General features: G+C 39.1%; 1 protein-coding gene across 11 annotated transcripts in view; it reads right to left on the reverse strand.

The window, feature by feature from the left end:
* TENM3 (teneurin transmembrane protein 3) overlaps positions 1-20,185 on the reverse strand; it is a 676,880-nt gene that overhangs the window by 102,988 nt on the left and 553,707 nt on the right. For all 11 annotated transcript variants that reach the window (XM_074992970.1, XM_074992971.1, XM_074992972.1 and 8 more), the window contains 5 exons: positions 17,051-17,261; positions 16,395-16,496; positions 16,021-16,215; positions 14,418-14,618; positions 10,495-10,680 (listed from right to left, as the gene is read on the reverse strand). In XM_074992970.1, the coding sequence (XP_074849071.1) occupies positions 10,495-10,680; positions 14,418-14,618; positions 16,021-16,215; positions 16,395-16,496; positions 17,051-17,261 (895 nt within the window). The remainder of the gene's footprint in view (positions 1-10,494; positions 10,681-14,417; positions 14,619-16,020; positions 16,216-16,394; positions 16,497-17,050; positions 17,262-20,185) is intronic.

Consider the following 20,185-nt stretch of genomic DNA (forward strand, 5'->3'; position numbering starts at 1 on the left):
TATGAAGCCCAGGCAGTCCTAGTTCCCATCTCATCAAGCCCCAGACTCCTCATCTGATCTCTCTCTTCACTCTGGTTTCCAAAAATCCCTATGCTCACTTCCCCCCTGCCCACCACCAGTCCCAATTTGCTTCCTCAAGTTGTTACTCAGTTCCAATGACTCCTTTAAAACAAAACAAACCCCCCCGTCTTTTGCACAGTCTCCCGAATGGCCAGTCCCAATGTCTTCTCCCACTTACCTGCTCCGAGTTCTCTCACTCTCTTATTTCACTCTCAGTCCAATTCTGATCTGTCTCCTCTTAGTACCAGTCTCCCTTGGGATCCCAAGTTTCCTCCTCTCCAGCAGCCTTTAGGCCCAATCTTCCCCCTCCCAGGCTGCTTGTCTAAATTTACTCTTCCCATTCGTTACATATATTCCCATGCATGTGCACACCACAACATAACACAACAGTTTTGATGCACATCTGTAGTTGATGCAATTCAATTCAGATACACCTTGTCCTTAAGATTTAATGAGATGTCAATTTTTGACCTTTTTGTTTGTCTGATCGAGATTATAAAATTCTGAAGAAAATTGCAGGTTTAAGATTTGAGTAAGTACTAACAAATGCTCACGTGGAACCAGGGCTTAACATTCTACATTCAGATCACATACTTTATCATGACAATAAAATAATATAACTGAGGAGCAAACAAATCATCAGCCAAAAAAAGTCCATCTTAAATTTGTGTACTCTGACTATGGAGTTGACTTTTCTTCAAACAATGCTAAAAATTGGATTTGTTCCCTATTTAGAAAAAAAAACAGAATGACTCAATTACATAAAATACAAAAAGTTTGAGAAAACATACTCCAACGAAAACAGCATCTAAATTAACCCTTGCCGTTAAAAGTATTTATTCCAGAACCAAGGGCTACGTCTACACTAGCCAAAAACGTCTAAATTGCTATGCAAATGGCCATTTCACAGTTTATTAATGAAGTGCTGAAATACATATTCAGTGCCTCATTAGCATGCGGGTGGCCACGGCACTTCGAAATTGATGCAACTCACCGCCACGCGGCTCATCCAGACGGTGCTTCTTTTCGAAAGGACCCCAGCTACTTCGAGTCCCCTTATTCCTATCTGCTCATTGGAATAAGGGGACTTCGAAGTAGCTGGGGTCCTTTAGAAAAGGAGCTCCATCTGGAAAAGCCGCGTGGCGGCGAGCCACATCAATTTCAAAGTGCCGTGGCCACCCGCATGCTATTATAGTGCAGTTATAGTCTGAAAAGTGATTCTCTGGAAAAATGGCATCATACGGTTTGTTTTATGCATTGACAATAAAAAGAATCAGTTTCAAGTTGAAATATTCTTTTCTGACTGCTATCCTCCTAAAAACTCAATCTGGGATCAAAGTCAGAATGCGTTCTTACTCCCTAATGTATCATAAATTTGTGCAGTTGGTACTTAAGAATGCCATTGCTGATGTATGCTCCAAAAAAGGATCCAACTCCCTTTCCATGGCTGTTGCTCTGTAGTGTTTTCAGGAATTAAGTGCGATAATCTCTCTCTAATCAGCTGATGAGGTTCTGGATATATACAACGAACAGATCTCTTAAATAAAGAAAATGCTATTTTCACAAAAGCACTTTTCTGATCATAAATGTACGTTCAGATATACAACAAAAACCTTCCCTGCTCCTAGGGGGAATACCTCCAATGTCTATATTGTCCCCTCTGAAGGAGAAACTTCTGAAGGGGGCAGAAATATCTAATTAACTGTTCTGTCATGAGAGCATGTTTGTGCCACCTAAATTCCTGGATATTTTATGATCTATGCAAGTTCAGGGTCACCCAAGAAGGGCATTTACATGGAGGCTTAGATGTGCAACATTTTACTGAGCTCCCTACTCCACCATCTCTCTGCAATGGCAGCATGGCAAGCTTGGGAATCATGCTGCCATGGTGTCCTGTTGAGTTAGCCCTGTCCCAAACACATCCACAGCAAGATTTCACTCTGCAGAAGAGCACTCAGCATTAAGTAATTCTGACCAGATTAGTACGACTGTATATTGCACAGAACTATGGGGCTCAAGGGAATAATGCCATGAAGAATAATCCTCCAGTAGAAGCTCAGCCCCCTGGCGCAGCAGGAGAGGCGCTTCCTCAGCATGAGAAGACGGACAGATGATGCAGTGGAGCTGGTAATAACCGCTATTTCTGCTGCCTCCTAATTCTGGTCAAACTTATTGGCTCCCCCACACGTAAGGAAGATCAATCAGGTCCCCAAACACGTCTTTGACACGAGAACAAAATTTGGCTTAGACTTGTACTCTGGGAAGAAAAGTAGTTGCTTCTCCATGGACCTGTTTGAAATATGTTGTAAAATGAGCCCTCAGGAAAACACATATTAAATTAACCCTGGGTCGATCTTATAATGGTGCCATGGAGAATAATGAATAACTATGTGCACCTCCATACTCCTTACTTTTGATCTTACGCCACTCTTGGTCAACGAGAAAAAAAAGAGCATAAGAGGGCCTTTAGTTTTAGGGCCACAAACTCACAAACATTTCCATATACAATACCCACAGACAAAAATGGACATCCACTTATGTATGAAAACATGGCCCATGATCATGTCCCTATTCATTTTCATTAGTCCTGTGAGATAAGGTGAATTAATTTCTGTTTGCAATTCTCCATTTCTGTTTTAATTATTATGCAAATCTATAACTTTCAACTATCTCATTTATCTAATTAATGTGGCCTACCTGAATCAGTCTCTTTTTTATAAATCTGACTTTATATCTTTTTTATGATCTGATGCAGTTCAATAAGGAGAAGTGTAGAGTCCTGCACCTGGGGCGGAAGAATCCCAAGCATTGTTATAGGCTGGGGACTGACTGGCTCAACAGCAGTAAGATGGAAAGGGACCTAGGGGTTATGGTGGATGAAAGGCTGGATATGAGTAAACAGTGTGCCCTTGTAGCCAAGGAGGCTAATGGCATACTAGGGTGCATTAGGAGGAGCATTTCGAGCAGATCTAGAGAAGTAGTTATTCCTCTTTATTTGGCACTGGTGAGGCCACATCTGGAATATTGTGTCCAGTTTTGGGTCCCCCAGTATAAAAAGGTGTGGATTTGCTGGAGCAGGTTCAGCAAAGGGCAACAAAAATGATTAAGGGTATGGAGCACAAGACCTATGAGGATAGGCTGAGGGATTTGGGCTTGTTTCTTTTACAGAAGAGAAGACTTAGAGGTGATTTAATAGCAGCCTTCAACTTCCTGAAGGGAAGCTCTAAAAAGGAGGGTGAGAAACTGTTCTCAGTGTCAGATGGCAGAAGAAGGAGTAATGGTCTGAAGTTGAAGAGGGAGAGGTGTAGGTTAGATATTAGGAAAAACTACTTCACCAGGCGGGTGGTGAAGCATTGGAATGTGTTGCCTAGAGAGGTGGTGGATTCTCCATCCCTTGAGGTTTTTAAGTCCCATCTTGACAAGGTCCTGGCTGGGATGACTTAGTGGGGGTTGATCCTGCTTGAAGCAGGGGGCTGGACTAGATGACCTCCTGAGGTCCCTTCCAGCCCTGTGATTCTGTGATCCTGTGATTTCATGCAACAGAAAACAGTAAAAATTACTTTGTCTGCTTTTTCTTCTTTAGACAACTGAATTTTAGGGGTAAAATCTTGCAAAAGTTCTTAGAAGATAAAATTCCCATAAGGATGCAAACTGATTATAACCTACACCTTTTTTTTTTAATGTCCATCACTATTTTAGGCTAATTTCAACTATTTGCAGCTACACAAACTGTAGTGTGAACACCACTATTGCAACTTCATCCCTCCTGAGGGATTAATTAATGAATGCTTAATGACATTAATCCACATTTAGATCACTTATGTTTAACCACATGCTTTATATTCATACGTATATAAATATTAATTTTAGACAGAATGATAATTGTTCAACACCATAACAATTAAACAGCTGTAACCTGTCTCATGTGTTAAGTGATGGAGCTGCAGGCAAGCTCCATAAACAGATGGTCTTACCCACCCATGCTTAATGTTAACGACTTTTTAAAAAAAGAGGTGTTGACAAATCAGAACAAGAAAGCATAGTTTTAATGCAAATCGGCCAATTTGCAATTTAGATTACTCTAAAAACTAATTTGGTGTATAGAAAAAATTAAGCTGTGTTGTAAAATGGAGACATTATACAACACTTGGATATAACAGATTACCCGCCAACATAATTATTTACTGATTTCATTCATCTACCAGATTTTAATGGAAAAGCAGCTGGCCAAGTATTCATATTTATGGGATTTCTATGATTGTTATTTAATTTATTGAGGGTACATGCCAGTTAAATCACAGAAATAATAGCCTCATTTCAGACAAACACTCTCTCTTCCTACCTCACAAAATAGCTATTCAAAAAGGAGATGGGTCACTGAACTCATTGTGAACTGGGCTTAAAAAGAAAAACTAACAACCCCAAGCAGCAGCAACAAAAACATTTTAGGAAAACTGCAGTCAGAAAACATAATTAAGGGGTAAATGTTCAATCAGGAGTCTATCTGGTGTCCACTTGTGTATGTGCAATCTTGCATACACACTGATAAAGATAGAGGCTGGGGCCTGAAATTCCAATCCTAAAAGCGCAAACTATACAATTAGAGAACCTAAGCGGCCTCCTACTCTTAGCAGTTAAATAACAAACAAAAATCATCAAAAGTTTTAATATGGGACCAATTACGTGAATGGAAACAGAACTGGTTTAGAATGAAAATGTACCATAAGAGGCAAAAATAGATCTTCACAAAAACCTACATGAATGACACTCCTAGATCAAATACAGAACTGGGCAGGTAGTTTTCCATTGCTTTGGCCTGGAGCTCTGCTGTAAAATAATCCTAGATTTATACTGTTCTCACATAGAATTAAGCAAAGGTAAAATCTTACCACTCAAAGGGAAAAATTATACTAAGTAATTTAGAAATTACCTAATTTCCTTAGCGTATAACATGCTTTGGGACATATACTTCCATTTATTGACTCGACTCTACAAGGTGCTCAGCACCTGTAGGAAACCCCATGCTACTCCATCTCTCATAGATTTAAGTACATTTCAGGATTAAGTCCTATCTGAGCAAGCTACTCATGCTGAACAATTTGTACATTAATCTTTAGAATTGTGCATGCATCATAAGAACCACACAATGAGCGTATGAAATTAAATGAGACACTGTACAACTACAAATGGCCAATGGAAATCATCCATATAAATATATCTTTTTTCTATTTTAAGGCTAATTTTATTTACATATTGTTTCTTACATATCATAACAAATATCAGGAAACAAAAACAATTTAAAGATATAAATGTAACTGGGAATAGAGACCCTGATGGATTTCCTGGCTGATCTGTCCAAGCTAGCATTATAAAAATGTTTGATAACCTTTTTAATGCTTTATACAGTTTAGAACACTAGAGAACTCAAATTTATTTTAGCTCTATTAATTTGTTGAAAATTACTAGTGTGACACAGTGTGCTAGAGGAAAGTGCTGGATGCTTTGGGCCCGTAACTTGTTTGAAACAAATACCACTCTTCCTATACTGCTTATCAAAGATGCCAACAGCCGGAGCATTGGACCAGTATCTGTTCACACTGGTAACACTGTTGACTTTTTTCTATATTTGTTTAAGAACCATTGATTTCATTTTCAATTTCCTAATCTTTGGTCTCTGAAACCCCAGAACCATCTTGGTGTTTAATAGAATTGTAATAAACAGTGCATGCCTGAGATTTGTCTTAACAAGCAAAGCACATCTTAGTGATCATTAATGATCTTGCTTCCCAATGTACTAAAGAAAGAGAATAAAAACAAATAGCTTTTGTTTTGTACCTTAGAGGAATTAGGAATTCCCTGAGGCCAATATTCATGCAAATTACCTGACCATATATGTAACTCAATAAACAACTTGATGTTTAATATATTACTGGAAAAGAATATCTCAAAGGACTACTACCTTTTTCAAATTTATTAGTATTTAGAAATACAACTTTTAAACACAAAAAGAAGTTCTCAGCAGACACTTGGAATATTCCTCAATAAATTCTGCTCATGTTTTGTGTAGAACCAAAGCTCTTTTGATAGTCAGATAGGTTATGGATTTGGACAGTTCTGTTAATAACTTTAGTTGCTTACGGCTCCTTTAATGCCTTTCTGATTATTATGCACACATTTGTCCCATCATGTGAATGGAGCGTGGACACGACAGATACATACACTTGATAGTTTGTATCTGTCCACATAATGATAGGAATTTGTGTATGTAAACGTTGGGTGATAGTATCCATTATCCAGTTCTCTGTATTAATTATACAGCCCCCACACACAGGTCCAGAAGTGGGCGATCTATCCCAAGACAGTGGTGCAGCCTTGCACTTTCCCAGATTCTGGATTATGTGAGGTTTTTAATTACTGGATCTGGCCCCAGTCCCAATTAGGTCTGATAGACAGGGTCTGCTGTATCACCCTAGTATTTAGATGCTGAATAGCATATGGAATTGTGAACTAAGATTTTCTACTTGTTCAATACATAAGGGAACATGGGAGTCAGCCACATAGACAATGCAAACTAATGAAGTAGTCTGCCATCAGATGGCAAGCGGTGCCAGTAAATGGCATAAAAATGTTTGGTTTTATAGCCAACGCATGGCCATGAAAGTACTGTGTATGCACGCAGGTATGCTGATAGCCCATGTGCTTTGAAATCTTAAAAAGAGGTGACCATGCTGTTATATAACCTAGAGGGGCCGGGACAAGGGCTCATTGTACACAAGGGTGACAAAGAATCTATTCCCATTCCACAATGGCTACACTGAGTTAGGCGCATTATTCCCCTGCTCATATGAATATATATGTGGTAGCTCTAAGAGAGCTAGTGTAAGTATAAATAGCATTGTAGCCATGGTAGCATGGGCACCAGCTGGAGAGGCATAGCTGAGCTACGCCAAGTATGTACCCACCATCTCTTAGATGTTTTTAATCTTGGCCTGGCTCAGATGTACCTTCATTTGCCACTGCAACTCTACTGCTATCATATATATTTGCACTAACTGTGACCAAGCTGTTGGGAATATCTGTTCTAGGCAGGGAAATCATGTCCTTGGCTCACAGTGCAGGCCTGTCCTTAGACAGAGCTGTGATTGGTTAAGAGCAATAAAGGACCTCTTTTTAATGTCACACTGGAGTCTCAAAAAGACCATCTCCCAGAAAAATATATGCACAGTGTGGAATATGATCCTGTGCTTTGTTACTCATCTCAGAGAACATAAAAGCAACACAAACAAATCACACATTAGCCAAAGGTGGGATTTTCCCTACAACAACTGCCACACAATAAATATACATAATGAAAAAGACAGACTAGCTTGCCCAGTGCTGAAGAAAGGCCTATTTGTGCCTAATATGTTGGAAAAATTGTTCAGGAAAACCATATTCATATATAGCTATAACCCGTATAATACAGCCAAGGTCAGCAAATCCAACAGTAGAGTGATGTGCTGAGGAACTGCTGGTTGGCAAGTTAACTCCTCCTAAGTGGAAGACTTCATCTTATAGTCCCATTTTTTCCCTAAGATTTTTTGTTAAAAAACAGAGAAGGGGTTCTCCCACTGCTAACTACTTCTTAAGCTTTGGTGGATCCTCCTCATCCTCTCTCCAACTTGCTGAAAGGCTTTCACAGGATTCCATCCCAGTCACTTTCTACACCTTATTTGTGGGTATTCTCACCCGCATATACAAATTCAACAACTGTTATCACGCTGACAACTCCATATCTGCCTCTGGACTCTTCACCTATTTCCTTGTGGCCAAAGTAAAATCTCAGCCTGTCTCTCTCTGATATCTTTGTAGCCATGGTAGCATGGGCACCAGCTGCAGAGGCATAGCTGACCATGTCTATGAAAAGTTCCTGATCAGCCCCAAACCACAAACCTCCTTCCTGTCTCTTATTAACAACAGCAGACAAGTCCACCATTCTGCCAAGTAGCCTGTGCATCATCTTCCACCTGGATCATATTGTAGGTTCTCACTGCTATAGTATGTTTAAATCTTGTTGGAAGCTCTAAATGGCTTTCCTCTCACCCAAACATCCTAATGCATCTGGTCAAATGCTCATAATTTTGCCTTTCACTCGGTGCAATCTTTTGCATCCTTTTGTCTTGCTTTGAGTAATACAGTCTTGCCTCTTTCCTGCAGCAAAGATATTTTCCAGAACCACCACTTTGACCATCCTTCCCCTCTTGTAGCCCTTCACTGGGTTTCCCTTCTCTATTGCATCAAACACAGGTTGTTCATTTGCATTTTAATGCCCTCAAAAGCCTATCTCAAACATGCCAACCATGTTTTAGCCACTATAGTAATGTCAGCTCCCAGCTCTCATCAGCCCATGATATCTGCTTTCATCAGCAAATTCTTAAAATTTCAAATGAGCACCTTTGTGCTTTTTCCTATGCTTACCCCTCCCCCCATGGAAGCAGCTTCCCATAAACATCTGCTCTCCTTATCAGCACTCATTTGCCATGATGTCTACAAAAAACTTGAGACTAGTTAGCCCACTGCCTATTAAGCTGTATAATATTCATAGACTCATAGATTATAAAGCAGGGCCAAATAAAATGTGGCCCATGGGCCAGACCCAGCCCGCCAAGCCACCAGATCTGGCCCGCAGATGAAACAGGAAGCCTCAGGTAGGCTCCCTTCCTGCCCCACTCCCCTGCCCTGCGGGGCCCTGTTTATTTTGTGAGACTGGGGTGGGCATGGAGAAGCTCCTCTCACTCCCAGTACAATCCCCTTGGGTAGTTTCTGGTGAATGGGAGCTTCCTGTTTTAAGTACCTCTACCCCTCCACTCACAACTGTTCACAGAACACATGACCAGGAGGCCGGGAGTCTACCTAAGAATGATGCTGGGGTGCTGGCTGGGAGTTGGCCAGGTAAGTCTCCCAGAGACAGCCTGTCTTTGGCACTCCAGCCTCTCCTTCTCCCAACCCCACATAATTCAAACTCTCTGCCCCATCTCCCGCTCCCATGCCCCCTCTAAGACCCTGCACCCCAGTCTCCTGCCTCAGGTCACAACCTCCTCTTACCCTCCACCACAGCTCAAACTCCTGCACCTCCTCCTGCAGCCCAGTCCCCTGCCCCAGGTCACAACTCAAACCCCTGCGCCCTGGTTTCCTGCCTCAAGTCACAACTGCCTTTGGCACCCCAACTCCCTAGCAAATCCCCCCTGTACCCCAATCCCTTACCCCAAGCTCCATCTCAGACCTTGCATCTTCTCCATTAATACCATGGAAAAGTACAACCCTTGACCACCTTCCAAATTTTTGGAGTGGTCCCCCCCAACATAAATTTGTTGCCCACCTCTTACAAAGACAAAGGTGATAATTGTGATAACCTCATCAGCATTCCTGTATAACACAGGCCTCACAGGACTTCTCTCAATTAATTGCTGTTTTAAACAGTTTTTATTTTCGAAAAACAACCAATCTTGACTTAAAATTTTTTCAGAGCTTGATCATCTTGACATTTTTGTTCTGAGTTTGCATAGTGTCTAGCACAGTGGGGTCCTGGTTCATGACTGAGGTTCCTAAGTGCTATGGTAAGACAAGTAAATAACATTATCACTTACTTTTCTGTGATAACATTCCATCCCACCCCCGCCTTTTTTGGCACATATATACAGAAATTCCCACATGTACTCACTGCCAACAGATGTTGGTCAAATTCTGTGCAATTGAAAAAGTGACCATCCAAAGGCAGATTGGTAAAAGCACAGAAGTTGCTAAAAATTACAACATTTTTGATTACAGAAACATGCAGAAATTAAGGCTGCTTCTTTCAAATTTGTCATTTCAAAGTACACAGATATGTAATGTCATTTACTTACCAGATACCATGTTCAATTGTAAAATAAAAATTAATTATGTCAACAAAAGCATATGCAGTGGGGTGGGGTGGGGTGGGGTGGAAAAGGGGGAATTAGATCTCTTTACCATCTTGGTAAGGGTTTTTATTTTGGGGCTCAGGTTCAAGTAAATTTCTTAGGCTTTCTTCCAATTAACGGGGGAAAAAGGTAGCACCGTTTTCCAAAAGATGTATTACTACCATATAAAAATGGAAAGCATGCTCCAGAAGACTTATTTAGAGATTTAAAAACATGTAAGCTTCTCCTCCACAGGAGGCAGTTACAGGAAATGATTGAAAGGGAAACACTTGCACCTCCCATTTGTGGCAAGCAAGTGGTAAAGAACTGACGAGCCATTATATAATCATTTCCTTCCTTAAAACATCAATTCTTGTCCGCAGACTGGCAGGTGCAAATAGTCTGTTTGAAGAAACACACTTCAAAGTGTTACATTTCTGATACACAAAAGGCCGGGAGTTCTAGCGTTTTGATTTTTGTACTGAGGGCAGATATTAAAGCACAGCTAGCCTACCAATAGTACAGTGTTCGCCGTTCCATCCCTGGCTACATTCACACTTCCCGTCTTTACAGGTTCCATGTTCTGCACAGCGAGGGTGGCAGGCTCTTTGACTGCAGGCTGGTCCGGTCCAACCTTCTTCACAACGACACGTGCCACCCATGCAAACCCCATGAGAGCCACAGTCCACAGAACAGATCTCTGTAATTAAAAGGAAGGATGGGAGAAAATATGGAAAGAATGAGAGGACAGCGTACACTAATTAGCAGAGTTACATTTTAATTCAACATATGAAAGAGCAAGGCAAAATCTTTGAAAACTAAATCAAAGGAATTTACTGCTAAAAGCATTTTCAGGTAGGACCCGGGAGAATATAGAATATGGAATTTTACCTCCGCTAAGCTTAATTAGTTACCCAGTAGATTTAGTAATGTCTAAGTGTCCACAACTCTTCTGTCAGTTAGCTCTAAGTAATTTCCAATTACATTTTTTGTGAGCACACACTTCTCAACAGTTACCTGAGATTATATGCATTTAAACCTACTAGAATTTACTGCATAGTCTTAGTGACTAAATGGACCATGTACGTTAGGTCATTTACATTAATGGACAAAAATCTATAATTGGACAAAAGTTCATTTTAGCAAAGGAGTTTTTTTTCTTGCCCCCAAGTTTCTTTGAAATTTGAAATTTCAGTGAGGCTGTTTTCGCCACACAAACATTTTCTATGAATTCTGAATTCAATTTTTGATTAAAAGATTACCTAGGGAAGTGGCAGAATCTCCATCCCTAGAGGTTTTTAAATCCTGGCTTGACAAAGCCCTGGCTGGGATGATTTAGTTGGTCCTGCTTTGGGCAGGAGGCTGGACTTGATGACCTCCTGAGGTCTCTTCCTGCCCTATGATTCTATGAAATGTGCCATCTCTGACTCTTTTCACTTTTTTTCAAGAATCAGCTTCAGTGACTCACTCACGTTAGTGCACTGCTGAGGTGCTGACAAGTCTACTAAATATAATGTTTTTTAACTTTCTATAAATGTATAGCAATGACAGCTTTGGGCAGTTTTGTTTAAAAAGGGAAAGAATATTAAAAATAAATTACCAAAAGTATTCAACTTGTCACCTACACTAACAGGGTTTTAAGTCTAATAGACTAATCGAAGAGAACATTAAGGCCTAAGTTATTCATAGGCCAAACAACATATCTTATGTAATAAAACGTAACAATTCAGGATGTTATCGTTTGCATTTATCTTTTTTCCTTATTTAGGCAGTTTTTGGGAAACTTCATTTATGTGAAGTTGACTACAGAAAAAAAGCCTGAAGGATGTTTTTAGTCTCTTAAAATACAGCTAGTCACAATCATATGCCAGTTCATAAGAATATTATATTTACTTTGGATTTCCTTGTAAAAGACAATAACCACCCTTATATCAAAGAACTGAAATTGTTTTTGACTGTAATAAAAAGAAACCTTATAGAAAGGTTGAAAGGTTTTACATATGGGCTTTGTTTCCAATTTTTCATTCAATAGTATTTTTCCCCTCAATAAATTATAATTCTCTGTTTGAAAGCGATATAGAACATTCAACACACCAGCAAGGAATTGTGATGGCACTTCTTAGCTGAGTCTGCACTAGCCCCTTCCTTTCTGAAGGGGCATGGTAATGAGCAAAGTTGGCAGATGCCAATAAGGCACTGACATGAATACACAGTGTCTCATTAGCATAACGGTGGCCACGGTGATTCGAAAGTGCCGCTTTTGAATCGCGCACTGCCTATGGAGATGGGGGCCTTTCAAAAGGACCCCCAGTCTCCTAAAGCCCCTTCTTCCTATCTGGTGTTAGGAAGAAGGAGCTTTTGAAGATTGGGGGCAGTCCTCTCAAAAGGCCCCTGTCTACATGGGTGGTGCATGATTCGAAAGCGACACTTTCGAATTGCTGCAGCTGCCATTATGCTAATGAGGTGCTGCATATTCATGAAATTGCCTCATTAGCAACTTCTGAACTTGCTCATTACCATGCCCTTTCTGAAAGGAAGGGGCTAGTGTAGACACAGGTCTTGTGAGCAATAGTTCAGAACACTGATTGGGCAAAAGAGCTAGGCTCTTTTTCCCCACACAACACTTTCTATCTACTTTGAACTAAGTTTTTGATTAAAAGATCTGAGATGCTCTGATTAACTTCAGAGCTACACAACATCAACCCAGCTCCAGGAGAGGCAGAGGTTCCCTCTTTTCTCTTCAATCTAATCAATTTTTCATTAGGGTGAAAGTGTTTATCAGCTTTGACCACACTAGCTTTGAGCAAGGTGTGTCAATCTTTGTAATGAACTTATTAATTAGAGTTAATTTAAGTGAAGTGGAATTGAAGGGCTAATTAATGGACAAACCGCTGATGAAGATAGAGGAAAGCTCTGTTGATTTCAACCCTATAAGCCCATCTGATGGACAGAACTCATTCTTTTCCCTTTAGCCGCTTAACAAAATGTTTTTTATGAGTAAGGTTTATTTATTTATTTATTGATTGATTTTAAATGTCTGAAGGTCATTTTACACAACTTCAGTAAGGATCCTTTATGTTTTATTGCCCAAGCTAGTTTATAATTCTTAAGTCTGAAGTAACTGAAACATCTGAAAATATATGGGAGAAACAGATTATTTTTTCTACAGTTCAATTATCCACTACTTTTTGAAAAATGGGTACAGACACTGGATGACCAGAGATATCATGCAGTATGTAAACACAGATACCCTCAGATGATGTGTATGATCCACATTTTCTTTGACCCAGATAGCAGACTTCCTCACCAAAACCAGTCATTTTTATAAGAACCTAAGCACATGGAGGCCATATCAGATAAAGTGCCCAGTAGAAATTCAAAAACAAAATTAGCAGAATTGTAAAAGACAAAACCTTTCCTTTAGAGGTAAAAATATTACTTCAGTGATAATACATAAGCATACATAAAGTAAATGCATAAATCTGAATGCAATAAAATAATCTGCAATTTTAAATATGGAAAAAATACTCCCCTACTGTGGTTTTATTATTCGTTTGCCTTCCTTTGAAAATCCATTTCTATACCTGATTTATCAATGACTGTTCAGCAATATCATCTATATCAGACACAAACTACATTTCAAAAAGGTAGTTATTTACAGAGAATTGGGTAAACATCATTTATAACTTTATATGCCCCTCCATCCCCACTAGCAGGCCATGTGTTCAGTTGTCGTTAAGAACATTGACTACTTTTGTTAAATTAGGCTTTTTTTTGGTAAAACACATACAGAAGTTAGAAATGATCTCGAATTTAAATATGTGCCTACAAAATGAGTAAGTTCTGCACCCCCAAATTTGTTGAAAAAAGTTGCTCTCAGGCAAGGCTAAAATTCAGGCTCAGATTTAAATTATAATTCCAGATTTTTAATATCTATTTATAGGAATGTATTTAAGATGAGCATATGTCCTTTAATGTGCAAAGTTTTGGCCTTGAAGAAAGCCTTTCCTGCCAGAACTACTGGTCCAGTCATGCAGTCTTTCCTATGACAAAATTTCCATTAACTTCAGCTGGAGTTTTGCCTCAGTGATGAGTACAGGATTGGCCCCTCCAAGCAGCTAAAAATGGATTTTTTTAAATAATTTTTTATTCCTAGATGCATCATTAACAGTTCTAAATGCATAGATGAACATCTCAGTACAAGCCTTAAAAGCCATAGGTACATATAATAGATTGTTCTTTTCTGTGAACCACCAGCAAGCATGCCTCCAGTTAATATATGAATGAAGAAGAAACTGTTTGATTTTCTTGTATTTACAAATATTCATTTGTTTTGAAAGTTTCACTCATGACTTATGGCCTCCCACTAAAGACCACAGAAACATAGCTTCAAGGGCAGCTAGAGGTTTACACTTAAGGACTGTTTTTAATCCTTACCATTTGAGCAATCTGCACCTGTCCAATTAGGGTCACAAGTGCAGGTACCACTTTCTTGAAGATATGTCCCATGACCAGAGCACTGATCTGGACACATTGTCTTCAGTATTTCACAGTTGCTACCACCCCATCCTGGATTACAGTGGCACTCTCCATGAATACACACACCATGACTGGAACAGGCTGGGTCTAAGCAATCAGCTGGAGAGATGAGAAAAAATAATCTTTAATATGTTATTATCAACAATTACACGACCAGTAATTATCACCCAATGACTTTAAGGCACTTTCTGAATTAATTGAAAAAACTCCTGTGGCGTAAACAATATTACACTTAAATAGTACATTGGAACACAGGACAATGAGGCAAATAACAATGCTATAGCACGAGTCAGCGGAAGAATGGAGACTAGAACTCATGAGTCCTGAGGTGGTCCTTAGCCTGCCTCTTCTAATCACAACGTAACAAGCACTATCTGATCAAATCAATCAAAAATCAATATATAACTAATAGTCTGAAAGTTCCAATCCATTTTTGTTAGAATATCAGTAATTTTCTTTACAGCACATTAGAACATTAAAGCAATTCTAAGGATTCGTGTTCATATATGCAACTGATTTAATGACAACTTGAGGATACCAGACATCAACCTCAAAATCCTTGATGTAACTGAGACTCTTTCAAGGATTTGTAATTTTCCTGAATTACACCAAGATTGACTCTTGTTTTCAGGCTATTGCTTTTTGTTCTCCAAATCACAACAACAAAATCTTGGATTCTCTATAGCAAGCAGTATCGCAAGACCTAATCCACTGTTATTGAATTCTGACAGCTGTATTGGACCCTCAATCTGTTTGAGATATAAATGAGTTGGGTACTCTCTATCCTTCTTAATTCACTTTAATGTGGTTTAGATGACGAGATTTAATTTAGCAATTTGACTCAATAAAACTTTACACTTGTAGGGTCAATGGTCTGAAAATTTAATTCGAGAGACTTAATTGCATTACTTTGTATGTGGGGATCAATAAAATCAATTTGATTGAGGAAGGAAAATGGTGCTTTTTCCCTCTTTAAAAATGAATAGCAAACAAATGCCTCTTTACAGCACATAAAATGAATAAATGTACATCTCTAAATTATATTAATTTTTTTTCATTGTCATTCAGTTGAATCAGCATTTTCACCTGAAAGGCTTTATAAAAATATTGGTGGAACAGAGTAACAATTTTTTCTACAATGTGAAAAATCACTATATCTTTCTATATACTAATATACATCTTTTCTTGTGCTTCCCTCTTAGCTGATATCAAACAGGTGAAATAAACCAGTTTTTAATATGCTGGAATTATTAGACATAACTGCTGATAACAAAATATACATAAACAAGAAAGACACTTCAGCTTGTTTAATGTAAGGTGAACAATTTGACAGTGCATGGCTCTACCAGGACAGATTTTCAGATGGTACAAATTGACCTGGCTCCAGTGAAATCAGTAGTGCTGTGCTGACTTATGCTAGTTCAACAATCTGACCCAGTGTCGCAACCTGACCTTTTAGAAACATTATGGTAGATGATTGGGTAAACATTTACTTACTTACCTTCTTCACAGTTTTCTCCCTTGTACCCAGAGTTGCAGGCACAAGACCCCATGATACAAATCCCACGGCCCCCGCATTGAGGATCAATACACTGGGTGGTAGGCACATCACATTCTGTCCCCTTCCATCCGCTGTAACAGAGACAGCGCCCTTTGGAATACTGCCCATTGCCACTACACAATACTGGGCAGGCTGCTGTGAAATAAAACATGACAGCAGAATTAACAAAACTCTTTTCAACCAAGCTTTGGGAAAAAAGAGGAACATCCATGAAATAAGTTGCATGCAAGTTTCTTTTCCTTGGTAGATTAGCAATGAGTTGCCTTTATTCAGCTTGTTTATTTTGACTTAAGGAAGGAATTCAGTTCAGATACCTCTTGAACAATCAGGGCCCAGAAATCCAGGAAAACAATGGCATGATCCAGAAACACACTCTCCGTTTCCATGACAATTTCGGGGGCATTCCACTACAGACTCTGGCAGCAGGCGGGGGGGAAGGGGGAGAAGAGGGGGAAGAGAGTAAGAAAAAGAAATCATACAGACTTCCACCACAACGGTTAACTAAAACAGAAGGTTTCTCTCATCTAATTCTAAACCACTCCTGACGGGTAGCAAATCAAATTACTTGCAGAAGCATGCATATTGCTTTGTTTAGTGATTTTAGAAAAGTAAATTGAGACTAATTTCCCATAATTAATGAATGTAGAGCCCATTATATTATGTTATATCAGGTAGCTCAAGATTCAAAAATTAACATGATAGGTACTTTATGATCATAATATAGTCTGACGCCACTTAATGAACATTTTCAAAAAGGCACCTTTATACGTGAACACCACATCATGGGAGGCTTTCATACTGCAGTTACTAAACAAATAAAATATGTTCTATATCTTTTGATAAGCAATGAAAAAATAAACTCAACATCAGAAAAAATAACCCAGAGTATTTAGCCCAGAACATTCATCTGCATTTTAAAATAGAATGCCCAGATTGTGCTTTCGGTGAAAACTTTAAAGACTGTGCTTACCTATAACAATGGTATTAAAAGACACCTGTTCAGCATTCTTCCCATCATTATAAAAAGCCAGATGCCAGATTCCAGAATCTAAATACTGGATAAAACCTGCCTCATGGAGACTGATAGACCTTGTCTGTCGGCCTGCTCTCTCTGACTCGAGCAGGTTGCGCTGCTCTCTTGCGATCAGCCTGCTACCATCAAGGAGTTCCACAAAGTCATACTACAAGGGAAGAATGTTCAAAGGCTTTATTAGCCACTTATTGCTACATTGCTGTTATCATTTTCATATTTTTTCTCTAATTTAGCAATCATGAAAATTGCCAGCTCCAGAGAACGCAGTTCTCTATTTCTTCACAGAACAAATATAGTACAGAGAGTAGCAGGACACGTTTCTCTACAGCATCATGTAATATGCTTTCACTTAGATCTGGAGAGACCCCCTTCTAGAACAGAGGAAGAGTATATGTTTACATGGCCTCACCCTTCAACTATGGGGGGGTGTAACTGCAGCACGAACTAGCAGGTGGCTTTGTAGTGCCCTCTTGTAGACACTAGCCGGCCTGAAACTTGCTTGCTAGCAGCTGAAACCACTGGTTCACCTGCGTTGTGAACTAAAGGACTGTGTTAATGAAACCGAAGTACCTTTTAGTTTACAACTGCAGCCTCCACATGGGGGGAGTTACAGTGTAGCATGCTAGTCACCCTCCTGCCCCATAGTCCAAAATGCAGAGCCATGTAGACAAGGCCTTAGTTCTTCACTGCTCTTTCACCCCTCGTGCAGAGATTTTTAAGGAGAATGACAAGTAGGGCTAATTGTCATGGGGTACTTGCTTGTGATACTGACACTGGCAACCAATTCATTTAACATTCATTTACGGATCAAAAGTCAAACAAGCTTAGTTTGCAGTCACAATATGCAGATGTGAGCTGAGCATCAGCATGAAAAGACTCATTCCATTTGACTGTGCTACATAAATTAACTAACAAGAATATCCCAACCCACTCTCCTTTTCTTTTTCTTTTTTGCTTTGCAATACTAGGTGAATTTGCTGCTGTTGTAATTCCAATGACTTACATAGAACTACTACAGCAGAAAATAGGGCCTTACATTTCTGTTGTACTTAATAAATGAAATACCACATGCAGAGTACAACCGGTTAAAAATGAATAAGGCAGTGACAGAAAATACTGTCCTTCAGATTAAAACACTTTTCAACAGCTATCACAAAATTTTACACTTTGACCGAGTCTACACTAGCCCAAAACTTCAACATGGTCATACAAATGGCCACGTCAAAGTTTACTAATGAAGCGCTGAAATACATATTCAGTACCTCATTAGCACGCCGTCAGGTGCGGCACTTCGAAATTGATGTGGCTCACCACCACACGGCTCGTCCAGATGGGGCTCCTTTTCGAAAGGACCCTGGGAACTTTGAAATCCCCTTATTCCTAACAGCAGATAGGAATAAGGGGATTTTGAAGTTGCCAGGGTTCTTTCGAAAAGGACCACCTCCTGGATGAGACATGCTGCGGCGAGCCACGTCAATTTCGAAGTGCCGCACCTGCCGGCATGCTAATGAGGCGCTGAATATATATTTCAGTGTTTCATTAGTAAACTTCAACATGGCCATTTGCACGGCCATGTCGAAGTTTTGGGCTCATGTAGACATAGCCTTTGTTTTATTAACAGCAACAATTATACTTGGGGGTTGGGAAAACAGAACATCTAAGTTGTCACAAGCACTGCAGACATAGAGGTTTATTGTCTTAACTCCAAATAAAAGACTATCCATGAAACACCTATTAGCACTAATGACAGCTGTTTGGCTAACTCTGCACGTACAGAGGAGAAACTGAAGGCCAGATCTTCAGCAGAGGTAAATGACGTTAGCTCCAGCTAGTCAATGGAAACACAATGAACGTTTATAGTACCTGATGACATGGCTATCACTAAAGATTTCTTGTCTGCATTTGTCAGGTAAAGATTATGTTCTATAACATAATTTTACCACCTTTTAACTTTAAGGATCACTGTTTTCCTATAACAAAAAGCAATGGTTTTCACATTCAGTCCAGTTTCATTTTTATTTTGACATGTGTCTATTATGTGAGGTGAACTACTAGATACAAACTATCAATCTTCCCACATATGTGAAATCTCACTCAAATGGTATTTCAGTAAAGGTCTATTTAGGTAAAGGCCAGTGTATGAAACCACTGATTCTCCTAAGTTGCAATAAAGTCAGTTATTGGGACTGGAGAATCAGTGGTTTTATGTACTAACTTACGGCCTTTGCAAACATAAAACAGGACACTCGTCATCTCTGGAGAGAATCTAAGCACTAGAATCTTCTTTTCCTGAAATTCTGCTTAGTTGTTAAAAACACATGGTATTTTAAGAATGTTGCTCTGCCATAAACCTGAATGACTGTCTCAACACCATTCAAAATGTAAAAGAAACCCATATGCCTTTACCAATACCCAAAATACTTTCTTTTCGGCTATGTCTAAATAACCATACTAGAACTTAGTCTGATTAGCATGGGCAGAAGCTAGTACCTTGATATGCAGTCACCTTGAACGGTTAAATAATCTCACATGAAAACTAATTCAACTATTTTGGAAAAACACCCCTAATTTAAAACCATTCAGTGTTTTCATTTATCAAAGAATTAAATATTTATCTTAAGTTCATGAAAGATACAAAAAGTGTTTCATTTACCCCCACTTCTCACAAACCCGTTTATCTGATCACAATGCCTAACACCACTGAAAGAAAGAAAAAAGAATAAATGTTTCTAGTCTAAGTTTTAGCTGTCTGTTCATAGACAATATGAGATGTTTGTCAAATTACTTCAGAAGGACACTTTCACTTGTATGACAATCTCTGCTGAAACACATTTTTGACCTGGGAATTAGGGACTGTAATACTTAGTTGACCACAAAGAGTATACTGATGGCTGACAGGCATAGTATAATAAATGATTTTAGAACTATAACGTAATAAAGATTTATGTTATTAGGTATCTAATGTTTGTGAGGTTGAATTTTTAAAAGTCATGCATGTAGATTTCATTATTCATTCCATCTGTAGAAAATAGGAGTAACATCATTTAAATCTGCAGAAAATGGGAGTAACAT

Source organism: Carettochelys insculpta, chromosome 4 (genome assembly GCF_033958435.1).
Source record: "Carettochelys insculpta isolate YL-2023 chromosome 4, ASM3395843v1, whole genome shotgun sequence".
Lineage (NCBI taxonomy): Eukaryota > Metazoa > Chordata > Testudines > Carettochelyidae > Carettochelys > Carettochelys insculpta.